Raw genomic sequence first — 13773 nt, forward strand, 5'->3', positions numbered from 1 at the left:
TATGGTCTAAACCCCCCGCAGCTCGTCTTGCATCGTCGGAGACATTGAGTGACGAACCGAGCATTGGCGCTACCGCTGGTCTCCCCCTTTCCTCTTCTTCCTCTTCTGCTAGTGATAAGGACATGCCGCTGCTCGATGAAAATAAATCAACGAGTCTTAAACGAGAAAAAATGAACACGGGTGCAGCACCATCAACAATTGTCCTGTGCTCTTCCCAACCCGAACGGAAAACGTGCCGAGCCTTCGAACCTCCGTTGTTCTTCCATCGCAGTCGCTTTACGCAGACGGAACGCAATCATATCCTACCTTATCCTAGACTGCAGGACCTGAAATGTGATGTTGATGCAATACCGCCCAGTTCTGTGCCCTCCGCCCAAACAAGTGCCTTATTCTATGATCCTAAATTGATTAGTGACTATACCTTGCTGCCTTCTGGCGACACAACTAAGAACTACGTCAAGGATTTGCTGGATGGAGACAATGGAGGAAAAATTGAACTTGGTCGATCTTATTCCGGTGCTTTAATGAGCGACGGTTTGGTGGATGGGAACAAGGGCGACTTTGCTTCGAAATCCTGCCAGACGGACAGAGATATCAGCGTTAAAGAAGTGCAAACGGACTCGTCGCTGTGTCAAAAAGAGTGCCAAACGGACGAAACACCCGATGTTTCAAGAGCAGGAAAAACTATGCTAAGTCGAGGTCTGAGCGCTGATGCGTGTGAGAGAACTTCAGACCCCAAGTCGAACGTTGCTCGTGTTTCATGTCACCAACGCTCGTGCAGCTCCGACTACTGCCTCAAGCGCTGTCATTCTAAAGACTCCCGCCAAAGACGCCAGCAGTCAAGCGACTTTCTGTACTTCGTCAAAAAAGATCCTAGCCTTGCCTCAAACTTCCCACTCAATTTACGGTTAGACGACACCGGAGAATTGGGGTGGCGTGAGCACAGACGTCAGTTCTCTGCCGTGGAGGTGGTAACTGCAGATGTCATCATCTTAGGCGCGGCATCTGCACAGGACCCCCCTTTGATGGTGCCCTCGAGTCCTCCTGACGAAGCGCCTCCACCTAGTAGAGGATGTTCTTTCGTAAGTGATAGCACCAACAAGGTAACGTATCTTCTCGTGTGCTGGGGTTTACATGATGGTAAAGCAGTTAGGTCGTTTTCTTTACTCGAATCGATCAGCTCAAGAGCTGGGCTGATAGATTTTCGCTTCCTAAGCAATAACCATACGTACTGATCACTTTCAAGTTTCATAGAAATTTTCTTACGGTTTACTTAACCACTGTCTTCTTTGTTCGAACACTGTTTGGTTGCCTCTAAATGCTTCAATGCCCCGAAGCATTGTCCATTCATGCTCGGGAGAAAATGGGTTTGATGGCTTACGCGGTCCAATTTAATGTTTTTGCAAGTACATCGTGCGTGTCGCAATATTCTTGGTGGAGGTATAATAACGTTTGCTAGGATTCACCTTGTGCCAATATCTTCTCTTCGCCTAATATGGGAGCTAGGTACTCATCAACGCGCAGTTGATAAACAGTTCGCAGAATTTTTTTGGTATACTATTATATTCTATTGCGACATGTGTCATGGTCAGTCCTCGGATCTGCATGTACCATCTACAATGATGGAATATTACGGAGGTTCTAGTATGAATGTAGAGTCTCAACTTGGACTCTGATGCTGCTTGCCATTGTTGGCTTCTGGCTATGTTTGCTCATGAATGAGGCTTTGATGTCGTTTGAATGTGCACGCCCTTCCACACTGCATACGTTGCGTGCGAGCACGTGCACCCACTGCATGTGTGCGCACGTGCACTCACTGCACGGGTGTATGCGCAGATGCTCCCACTGCACGGGTGTATGCGCCCACTGCATGTATGCGCAGATGCTAAGCGTCGTGGCGCAGACTGCCGTACTAGCGCTGCTCATGAGGAACCTGTCCTGCAAGCGCGTCATCATCGTCAGTTGCGGGGCATTGCATGCCTGGCTGCTTATATTGGCTGCCAAGCGGCTTATATTGGTTGCCGAGCAGCTTATATTGGCTGTCGAGCAGCTTATATCGGCTGTCGAGCAGCTCATACTGGCTGTCAAGCAGCTTATATGGGCAGTCGAGCAGCTTATATTGGCTGTCGAGCAGCTTATATTGGCTGTCAAGCAGCTTATATTGGCTGTCAAGCAGCTTATATTGGCTGTCAAGCAGCTTATATTGGCTGTCAAGCAGCTTATATTGGCTGTCGAGCAGCTTATATCGGCTGTCAAGCAGCTTATGTCGAGTCTCTTGTAATTGATGCCTGTCTGTAACAATATTTAAATGCGGATGAATGTTGAAGCTTGAAGCCTTTACTATGCTGTAATTTAATTGTCTCTGGTGCCGCAGGTGGGGCTGGTGTTTGAGATGCTGCAGCTGATGTGGTACGGCTTCGGCAGCCAAACGTGGATGATGTGGGCGGCAGGCCTTCTGGCCGCCATGTCCTCCATCACTTACCCCGCCATCAGCGCCTACGTCTCCATGCACACAGACGTCGACAAACAAGGCACATAGATCAAAATATTACCACTTTATTCGGTCATAAAACTATAAGTTCCATTAGTTCCTTTCAAAATACTGCAGGTTAAAACATAGCAAAATAAGCATGAATCCAAAATTCAGAGAAGAAATTTATCATTACAATCGTATCATGAAACTCGATTGGATTTCAGAAGAGCTGAGTTGTGTTGCTTGATTTCACTTCACGAATAATTTTCCAATGATTCTCTCCTTTTTGACTTTTATTTATCAAGAAATTAACAATAGACGATTTGTGTTGTATTTATCTGCGTAATATTGTTTTTCCATATATGTTGCATAGATGTTATATGAAATGAAACGATATATGAAATATGATACCTATAACAAATAGTTTTAATCTAACTAACAAATTATTTGAACTTTGCAGGCGTGGTTCAGGGCATCGTGACGGGGATGCGGGGTCTATGCTCAGGTCTGGGCCCTGCCATGTTTGGAGTGATCTTCTATCTCTTCCATGTGGACCTCTCTGAGACGCCCACAGAGCGACACACCAGCGCTCCTGTTAGTTCTTCATCTATTATGCGCTTCCATTATCTTGGTTAAATTCCTTCCTCTGCTCCTTGCACTTGCATTATCTTAGTTTATTTCCTTCCTCTGCTCCTTGCGCTTGCGTTATCAAGTTTACCATCGCTGGGCTTTTATCTTGCCATGTTTATTGATTTTGCGGGAGGATACTCATTATTCATTTATCATCTGAGTATACATCTTTAGAGGCTCCATCTGAGAGGCTCCAAATCAACTCTTGGCTTCTTATTTAAATTATCGCCAAAACATTGCAGGTAGTGCTGAGGGTTAATACGAAATAATTATTGGACTCCTTGTGTAATTATTTGACAAAAAAATTGCTCAGGTACTGATGCAATGTAATTTTGACAGTTTTTGGATAGACTTGAACTGTGTCATCACAATTATCAGGTAACCCTGACAGCTTGTCACTCCAGATATCAGGTAACCTTTATTGCTTGTCACTCAATATATCAGGTAACCTTTACTACCTGGCCCCACAGTTATCAGGTAACCTTTACTACCTGGCCCCACAGTTATCAGGTAACCTTTACTACCTGGCCCCACAGTTATCAGGTAACCTTAACTACCTCTGTCTCTTATACACATCTAGATGGCAGATGCTTCCACTGCACGGGTGGATGCGCCCACTGCATGTATGCGCAGATGCTCCCACTGCACGGGTGTATGCGCCCACTGCAATGTATGCGCAGATGCTTCCACTGCGCGGGTGGATGCGCCCACTGCATGTATGCGCTGGTGCTCCCACTGCATACGTTTGTGCGAGCCCCCGTCGATGGCATTTAGACTTTGCCAAAGCCTTTGACGAAGTTGATCACGAACTGCTCTTCCGAAACCCTGAACTAATGGAAGCCGGGGGATAGTTGTCGACCTGGCTCTACAACTACCTGACAGCTTACAATCTGTCTTGTTAGGGTTGTAAGATCAAGCGAGGCCAGGGTGATGTGTGGAGTGCCACAGAAGACGGTTTTTGGTCCGACTCTCTTCAACATTCACAGCGGGCTCAGGCGTAGATGTTAATCACGCCCCTCTACTTTATCATTTGCGGACGACATTAGAGTGACACGGATAAGGGAGCATTGCAATAGGATGCAAAACGATCTTTCTGCAATACATGACTGGGCCCAAGTAACAATCATGCATTCATACCGAACCAAGCTTGAAATACTGAGATACAAAGATGGTGCGCAAGTCGGGATGGGACGCAGTTTAGGGGATGAGTACGCAGATGAGTACTATAGTCTCGTTTGATGACAGTATCTTTATACCAACTTCCGTCTACGCGTGCTAACTATCAACTTTAGTCCCTGCAGTACGTCAACTTTAGTCCCTGCAGTACGTCAACTTTTGGCCCTGCAGTACGTCAACTTTAGTCCATGCAGTACGTCAACTTTAGTCCATGCAGTACGTCAACTTTTGACCCTGCAGTACGTCAACTTTAGACCCTGCAGTACGTCAACTTTAGAATCTGCAGTACGTCAACTTTAGACTCTGCAGTACGTCAACTTTAGACCCTGCAGTACGTCAACTTTAGACCCTGCAGTCCGTCAACTTTAGTCCCTGCAGTACGTCAACTTTAGACCCTGCAGTACGTAACTTTAGACCCTGCAGTACGTCAACTTTAGTCCCTGCAGTACGTCAACTTTAGACCCTGCAGTACGTCAACTTAAGACCCTCAGTACGTCAACTTCAGACCCTGCATTTCAACTGCTGTCTGCGCGTGTCAATTGCGCTTTGCGCGAGTGCCTTTTCGTGTTATCTGCAGTCTGCTTTACTGTGTGAGCGTGTCAACCGCAGTCTGTACGCCTGAACTACAGTCTGCACCAGTCACTCTTTAATACGTCATCGCTGACATATGAGACGCAGAGCTCGCATTACCTATTTAAATACAGCTATATAGCCATCTTCATATGAGAGCCTACGTATCGTATCCATGATGTCAGACGTCGCGTAGTGTTCCAACAACAGTCTACACTTCTCTGATCGCACATCTTCTCGAGTTATTGAGATTTCATATCTTATCATGGATATGCGAGTAAACTTATTATTCAACTGAAGACTGAATAATGTTCAGTATTAAACTGAAAACTGAACATTAGGTGCAATTTTAACTACTGTTGAAAATTCCGCTTACTTTATTTGTGAGAAGCTAGTCGATATCGAGATTTCCTTAAAAACTGCTCTTCTTATGGGCGAAAGTTTCATATCGGGGCTTGAAATTATATGGAAAAAGTATGTATAAAATTTATACGTTAGCTTTACTGCAGGGAAAATTTTCATTGGAGAACACCCTTGGGGTGAACCAACCTCATCGCTAGAAAAATATTTAAACAAGCCTCTTAATATTTGCTGTACCACAATTCATTTCATGGAGTTGATTTCGCTCATTTTCTGATCGAAGTTGCTTCTTTGAGGACATTTTTGCTTACAAAACATACGAGTGCTGTGGTGAGGTTTGATGTGATTGCGTATGAAACTACCTAAGTGATTTTAATTCAAGTCTGTAAAATTTAAAGAACTCATCACTTTGCAAAATACTCATAGAATTATTGCATTTTTAGTACCGATATATTCTGCTCCATCGGTTTCATGGAAAATTTATGTCGGTTTCATTCCTTTGTTTATTCAGAGCAAAATTGTCAAACTACCTTTGCAATAGTTTTTATTGTAGAGCAATATACCTAATAAAATTATCTGTATATGTACATTGTATGGTATACGCCTTACATTATTGCTCGTATCATAACCGGAATTTAAGTTCCGTATATATCTAGTGATTTTGTACAAGCACTTGCCCGGGAGAACTTATTGCTATATAAGTTCACATCAGCAACCATTGGTGGCTTAAGCTGAGCCGAATGTTCATATTTTATGGGCATTTTTATTTTGATTTATTCATCTTTCTGAAATATTTTGTGAAATTACATTATTAATTGTCATTCATAATGCCTAGAAACGGATCACTGTTTCTACAAGATGTCGTGGTTCTACTAATTCAGAATCATGAGAATCCAGTATGTGCCGTAAAAATCAATTGAGGAAAAGCAGCGATGTTGTGTATAATGAAGCAATCATGTAATAATGTTGTAATGGTGCAGCAATCATGTAATAATGTTGTAATGGTGTAGCAATCGTGTAATAATCTTGTAATGGTGCAGCAATAATGTAATAATGTTATAATAGTGCAACAATATTGTAATGATGTTGTAATGGTGCAGCAATCATGTAATTATGTCGTAATGTTGCAACAATCATGTAATAATGTTGTAAATTGTAACGGTGCAGCAATCATGTAATAATGTTTTAATGGTTCAGCAATCATGTAATTATGTCGTAATGGTGCAGCAATCATGTAATTATGTCGTAATGGTGCAGCAATCATGTAATAATGTTGTAATGGTTCAACAATCATGTTGTAATGGTGCAGCAATCATGTAATATAATGCAATGATGCGGTACTCACGTAATTATGTCGTAATTATGCATTACTCATGCTATAATCCTATGTTTTGTGTACCCCGCAGAGCTCTGGCATCGGCGAGGCGAGTCTGTACCACGCGCTGGTTGTGATCTTCCTGGAGTTCTTCGCGTGGGGGCTACTCACCTCGCCCATGATTGATGTGAGCACAACAGCGGTGCATGGCTACAGCCGTTAGGGCAGTCAGGGGGTGACTAGTGACTGGGAGTCGTGACTAGTGCAGTCAGGTGGTGACTAGTGCAGTCAGGTCGTGCATGACTACATCCATTAGGGCAGTCAGGTCTTGCATGACTACGTCCATTAGGGCAGTCAGGTGGTGACTAGTGAGTGGGAGTCATGACCAGTGCGGTCAGATGGTGACTAGTGAGTGGGAGTCATGACCAGTGCGGTCAGATGGTGACTAGTGAGTAGGAGGAGTGACCAGTGCAGTCAGATGGTGACTAGTGAGTAGGAGTGACCAGTGCAGTCAGATGGTGACTAGTGAGTAGGAGGAGTGACCAGTGCAGTCAGATGGTGACTAGTGAGTGCACTGTTAGTCGGAAAAACGGTCTGACCGACGTTTTGGGACTTTTTGGGAAATTAACATATGAAACCCGAATAATCATGCTCGAATTTCAACGGGACAGCTTGCCATTACAACGCCAGTTTGACCGTTTTTTCGTACAGTGAGAGTCGAGAATAGTGAGTGAAAATCGGGATCTGTGCCGTGCGCAGTGCTAATCGTATCAAATGGCCTGATAACAAGAGTTTCATTCAGTAGACAAAGGTTTATAAGAGAACATAGCGAAACCCTTACGAAACTTTGATTCAATTTGTTCCGCTCCTTCCACGACGACTATAGGTTAGATTTAAACAATTCCTTCAGCCTACCATTATAGGAGAAACAAACTTCTTCCGTTGCATCGCCTATACGCAATAAGTGTTCTTTTTTCGCGCTAAGATTCCACAAGATCGCATGTCCCGCTCTACTGCACTTACCCTAGTTTCAAAACAGTTTATTTAGATGAGAAACCAGTCCAGTGTTACATAAAATACTAATGATGCGATGGGTTAGACTTAGCTTGGGTCTAGTTATTATATTTATATTATTATAATGATGTTAAGAGTTCACGTGCAGTTGTGTTTTATCGCAAATTCCTTTCCATTGCAGGTGTTGAATCTGACTTTCCCCAACCACACATTCCTGATGAACGGTCTCATCATGGGGATCAAAGTGAGTAATGTTCAGTAATGTTGCCCATTATTAGCCATCATTCAGGCCTGGTGTGTAATGCGTGTTAGTGACGTGAATGGGAAAGAATTTCGTATTATTCAGTCCCTTGGAATTTGCTCGGCCTCACCGCGTCCCCTGCAGCGCTCGGTCTCACCGCGTCCCCTGCAGCGCCCNGAGATATTAGTCAATTTAGCTGTCGTTAACATTTATTTACACACAACTCAAATGCGTTTACTTTACTTAAGTTGTGGCTGCTGACAATGGCGGAATTCACTTGATGGATTAGCACCTACACTGATGCGCAGTTCTATTATAGCGACGGCAAAGCTGCGCTTTTATTAGGAAGAAGTTATTTGCTCTGCATCGCTGCCACATATAATGCTCGTTTTTTCTCCTCGCACATCTCATGTCCCTTTCCTATTCACACGTTTCATTATGTTCCTTTCCCGCTTCCTATGTCTCATTTCTCATTCGCATTAAGATATCTTCATATTCTTTCACTAGTATATATCTCATTCGTTATAGTATTCCTTATTACTCATATAGTTATGTCCTATACGGTTTAAAATGTTCTATTGGCCGGGCTGGCTTTCGTGTTGAGAAATATGTCACCTATCCGCAAAGAAGCTCATTTCCACAATTTACTGCCCGTTTAACGCGAATTTTTTGATCGAATTGGCTTCGAAATCTTCACAAATCTCCTCAAGTGGTCTCCAGGTGTTGACCTGAAGACGAAAATAAAACCAAAATCGCCAGTCATTTATCAGCAAATTTCGGCTCAAAATCGTCGTCAAGAGGATAAGAATCTGCCGAAGCTGAGCAGCTGAAAGTGCAACGATCAAGTTCCTCATTCGCTTAAAGGTCAATCCAACGACGAGACAAATGAGCTGCTTTACTCTAGACAGTGCTTTTCGTGCCCTGAAAATCTTATTTTAGGTCTATGTAAAAATTAAGTGAATCTTCTTCAGTGGTACGTCGATCTCAAGCTGTACAGTAATGCAAGATTAGTTTTTATTCCTGTCAGACAGCATAATTTTACAGCGTTATCTTTTTTTTACAGCGTTATCTTGGAATAATTTTACGGCGTTATTTTTTATAAATTTTTACAGCGTTATCTTTTAAGAATTTTACAGCGTTATCGTTTTGGCATCTTTGCAATTCGTCAAGAGTTGAAATTGACGTGTCAATTCAGGGTTAAATAAATGAAATTCCTAGTTAAATGAAATGTCGAATTGCTAGAGAGACAGCGATATCGTATCGTAATTTGCCCATCGGATATTGTGCACAGTCGATGAATAACGCTGTCACGGATGAATGCAGAACGGCTCGCCACGACGTCAACTTTAAAAGAGAATGAGATGCATAGATGATGTGATGGTATTCATCACAGCGGCTTCTCTTCTGGTCCATAACGATCCAACAATTCACCATTGTAGCACAATTGAGCTTCACCGAAAATCTTCCTCCAACAACGAAGGCAATTCATGAATATTTCGAGGCCAAACAGCCACAAGATCTTTTGTCGATCAATGTGTCTCACAGTCGCCGATCAACAAATCGATTACTTTTTTCATTTAGTCTTTTTATATATGATGCCATATGAACGCTTCATTAATACGGTTACTAAAACCATTTATTCGGTTACTCCAGATAATTTAGTAACTTAGATCTCCCATGTCATTACGATGCCTTAGAAGCTTTTTATTAGACCCCAGTAACTACTCACTATCTATCAGCAATATGTTAACCCGCTCAATGCCCACGCCACCAATCGCTTGGCTCACTTCAGAGTCGTTTGTCGTTCAGATTGCTTGATCGCTTCTCCGTATAGACGCGCTTGAATGAACTTCATTTAGGCATGTATAGCGTCATCGAGTTATCGAACATGTCGACAGCAAGGGGTTTGCTGACGCACAAAGACTGTTACGAAGGACCTTGCTCTTCAAGCGGTGCCTGGATACAGGGGAGGAGGTTGATCATTATAGGAGGTGCTCTGTTGCCGTGTTTGGCACATTAATTATAATGCTGCTTGGTAGGTTCGAGGTCAGGGTGAAGTTGTCATGTATGGGTGCATTGTGACGTTGCTTTGTTTTGTTTGGCTTAGTTCTGTAGTGAACGTAAGTACTTACGCTCTATTTTCTTGTCTATGATTGGTGAATTTTGCTTGAAATGCCGTCAATGATTGGCTGATGAACTTACGATCACTTAACTTTTTTTGAAAGTATAGGCCCTGATTTATAATTTTGAGTTATGTTGAAAAATTTGTATATATTTTGTCGTTAGTGACGGTCGTTACTTGTCATGGTGATCAGAGAAGCTTGAACTCGCAGGTATCAGCGATTAACAGGACTTTTCAGCGGTTCCTATTGGAATGATCTAGCAGGACGCGATTGCCACGTTGCTCTTAAAAGACTGCCAAAACGCCAGACATTTCTTCGATGCTTAGGCCTCTTCAAATGCCATCCAGGACACGAAAGTAATCTTTCTCTCCAACTAACTTCAGCAACATGAGCACACGCGAATCCGCTGTAACTTTCTTCTTCATATGTTAAGCCCTTATTAAATAATTGACAGGGCTTCTGCCCTCGGTTCAATATTGCTGACGTGCTTAACAAATGTTGTTATTCGAGGACCTGTCACTTGTTAGCGGAATGGCGTGGCCTTGAATTGATCGAGCTNTGTGGGTATGCGGTATGGGGTCTGAGCATGCGGGGAGTATACTTGCAGATGCGCGTGTGGTGTACGTACATTCAATTGCTCACGCCTATATAAGGCATCAGTGACTGCTACGACGTGCAAATAAAGCAATTTTTTACTTAGCAACTCCAGTATCTCCCCACGCATTTCAGCTCAACACGCGCATCTCTCTTTAACGCTCACACTGAACTTTAACTCCCACAATTCTCCTCTACCCCCGCACTTCCTTTCAACCCGACCCCGTCTTCCAGCCCCTTTAATTCTCATTACTCTACCTCCATAATGAAACTATATACATTAGAAACTTCGGTGTTAGTTCGTTAACGAGCTTTGTTTCCAACGTAGCCCGGCTGGAAAACAGTGTACATCTTTTCCTGATATTATTTTATAATCAATTTCCACTTTAAAATGAAAATAACCCGAATAAACCTGAACCCATCTACCGTCTTCAAGATTACGAGAATAACTTTCGGAAGGCTGGATCTATGACCATATCAAGCGTCAGCACATGGAATGTTGATATTTAGTCATTTGAATTACTGGCAAGTTGACCGAGTAGTCCCTGGTGTTTGCAGTGCCCTGTATGATAACCATAACTATTATCTCTAGTAGAAATGAGCGAGACTTCGTCCAAATAGCGATTTACTTTTTACTCTTGCACGTGTCACCCTAACCCTGTTTGGCCTGACTAAAATGTGAATTAATGCTCCTATTAAGACAACATAATCCATTGATTTTTTTAGTTATCCTAGTCGCCCTCTGACCCCATGTGCCCTCTTTTAGCCCATGGTAGTTGACCTCACTTCAGCCCCTCGAGTGAACAGCACACAGAGAGAGGACTTCCTTACCCCTATCACTGCACTGAGTTTTGTTAATTACGTGGATCGTTGTAGCTGCCCTTGCTGGGGGATACGCTTCCATGCACAGCGCAAACATGCCTCGGCTAATTAGAGTACCTATAGTTGCAATGAATTTATTGTCTCACCCTTCTTCTATCATATTATGTATTTACTCAAAGTTTCATTTACTGGATAAGCTATTACTGATTTAAATCTACAATTTATTTCTCCTTCTGCCCAAACACTAACTGAACAGACTCTTATAATTTTCTAAAACTCTAAGTCTAGATATAAGCCACAGGAATCATCTGTCTGCATAGGTACTTTATTACGAATAAATTATAGAATTGTTAGCAATATTCGTTATTGTGTTTGTTTCAATATTGTTAATGAGATGATGTACTGCTAGGTTGCTAACGTTGCTGTCACTCTTGCAGGGGATCCTCTCGTTCCTATCTGCACCTCTGATAGGCGCTCTCAGTGACGTCTGGGGGCGCAAGTTCTTCCTGCTGGTGACGGTCTTCTTCACCTGCCTGCCCATCCCCTTCATGAAGATCAACACCTGGTCAGCCCCCTACATTTATGTTGTAATTAAATACCAATTTAACGCAATAAGCACAAGTCTAGTGCTTAGTCATTTCATCCGTTCCCATCCTTTCGCGTGTCTATTTATTTTTCGCTTGCTATTAATCATATGTGTGACGTGCCCTCAAAATTAGTTTGAACCAGACGCCACGATAAATGCTTCGTAGAATAATAATAATCATAATAATTGACCTTAATATACTTCTACATCCTGTGAACGAAACGATTAAGAGTTGTTAACCCTCCACGTGTGCCGCAGGTGGTACTTCGCCCTCATCAGCATGTCGGGGGTGTTCGCCGTGACGTTCAGCATCGTCTTCGCGTATGTGGCCGACGTGACGGACAAGGACGAGCGCAGCTACGCCTATGGCCTCGTCAGCGCCACTTTCGCCGCCTCTCTCGTCACGTCGCCGGCCCTGGGGGCGTACCTTGGCTCGGTGAGCAAAAGGAGTGACATGAAGCATGAATTAGGGCGTGAATTCTGACGTGTTTATGCTGGTCAGATGGCTTATGGATTTTGTGGTAGTCTTATGGCGTTTGGAACCTTGTACCTGAGGGTCCACCCTCAGAATTCGCGATGTCCAACTGCGGGACTTGGTTGTATGGTCAAGTTTTCATGTAGGCTGTTTATGGCGGGACATAAGACTGAGACATAACTGTTTGCGGGACATAAATGTTTATGGCGGGACATAAGACTGAGACATAACTGTTTGCGGGACATAAATGTTTATGGCGGGACATACGGCTGTTATTAAGGGCACAATTGATGGGTTTGTCAGGGAGTTAAGCTAAATTCCCGCCTCCTCCCTCAGGTACACAGTGACGACCTGGTGGTGGGGGTGGCAACGGCCATCGCGGTGCTGGACGTCTTCTTCATCCTCGTGGCGGTGCCCGAGAGCCTGCCGGAGAAGCTGCGCATCTCGTCCTCCTGGTCCGCCGCCAACATATCCTGGGAGAACGCCGACCCTTTCTCTGTTAGTGGCTCCCTCCGACAACGCTCTTATTGACAGCGTTCCTGAGGCTGAGGGCTGTTGACCACACGTGTTGGTGCTCCCTTCGGTCTATATTTTGAAGGCTGAGGGTAGTTGACCGCGCGTGTTGGTGCTTCCTTCGGTCTATGTTTTGAAGGCTGAGGGTAGTTGACCGCGCATGTTGGCGCTTCCTTCGGTCTATATTTTGAAGGCTGAGGGTAGTTGACCGCGCGTGTTGGTGCTTCCTTCGGTCTATATTTTGAAGGCTGAGGGTAGTTGACCGCGCATGTTGGCGCTTCCTTCGATCTACGTTTCGAAGGCCGAGGGTTGTTGACCGCGCGTGTTGGTGCTTCCTTCGGTCTATGTTCTGGAGGCCGAGGGTTGTTGACCGCTCGTGTTGGTGCTTCCTTTTTGCTACTTTTGTAGGCCGAGGATAATTTACAGTTCGTGTTGCTGGCTTTCTCCGCCAATGTTTCTTGGGTTCGAAAGCAGTTGGAGACTGAGTCACATCCGATGCACAGAGCTGAACAAAACCAAAGGCTATTCTGTACCATTCCTCACCCATGAATCAGTGTCGAACTTGTGACAGTTGTGTACGGCACGAAATTATTCATGCATCATGCTTCAAGTTAATTCCTATATAACAAGAAATATGAGCATCTCTCCCTCATATTCCTCCTCCTCCATACCTTTCCTTTACCGTATCCTTCTTCAGTATTTTTTTCCTTCACTATTCATGTTCTTTCTTATTCTCCTCTTCCTCTTGGAAGGAAATTTGAACTTTATAAAAAATTCCACTGTGTACACTTGAGATTGATACCTACAAATACCAAACTCACTTCCCAGAAATTTTGATGCCGAGTAACTGTGAGGTAGGAAGCAAATATACAGGTTGATGC

The 13773-nt window shown here is 43.7% G+C and overlaps 1 protein-coding gene across 1 annotated transcript; it reads left to right on the forward strand.

The window, feature by feature from the left end:
• Positions 1-261: 261 nt before the first annotated feature.
• Positions 262-12877, forward strand: LOC108671786 (hippocampus abundant transcript 1 protein; the record flags this gene model as incomplete). Its single annotated transcript, XM_018159363.2, has 6 exons — positions 262-1082; positions 6616-6711; positions 7720-7782; positions 11756-11883; positions 12163-12340; positions 12716-12877. Coding segments are annotated over exons 1-6 (1185 nt in total), but the record flags the coding sequence as incomplete, so codon positions are not given.
• Between the last annotated feature and the right edge of the window lie 896 nt (positions 12878-13773).

This window comes from Hyalella azteca, unplaced genomic scaffold (genome assembly GCF_000764305.2).
Source record: "Hyalella azteca isolate HAZT.00-mixed unplaced genomic scaffold, Hazt_2.0.2 contig11952, whole genome shotgun sequence".
Taxonomy (NCBI): domain Eukaryota; kingdom Metazoa; phylum Arthropoda; class Malacostraca; order Amphipoda; family Hyalellidae; genus Hyalella; species Hyalella azteca.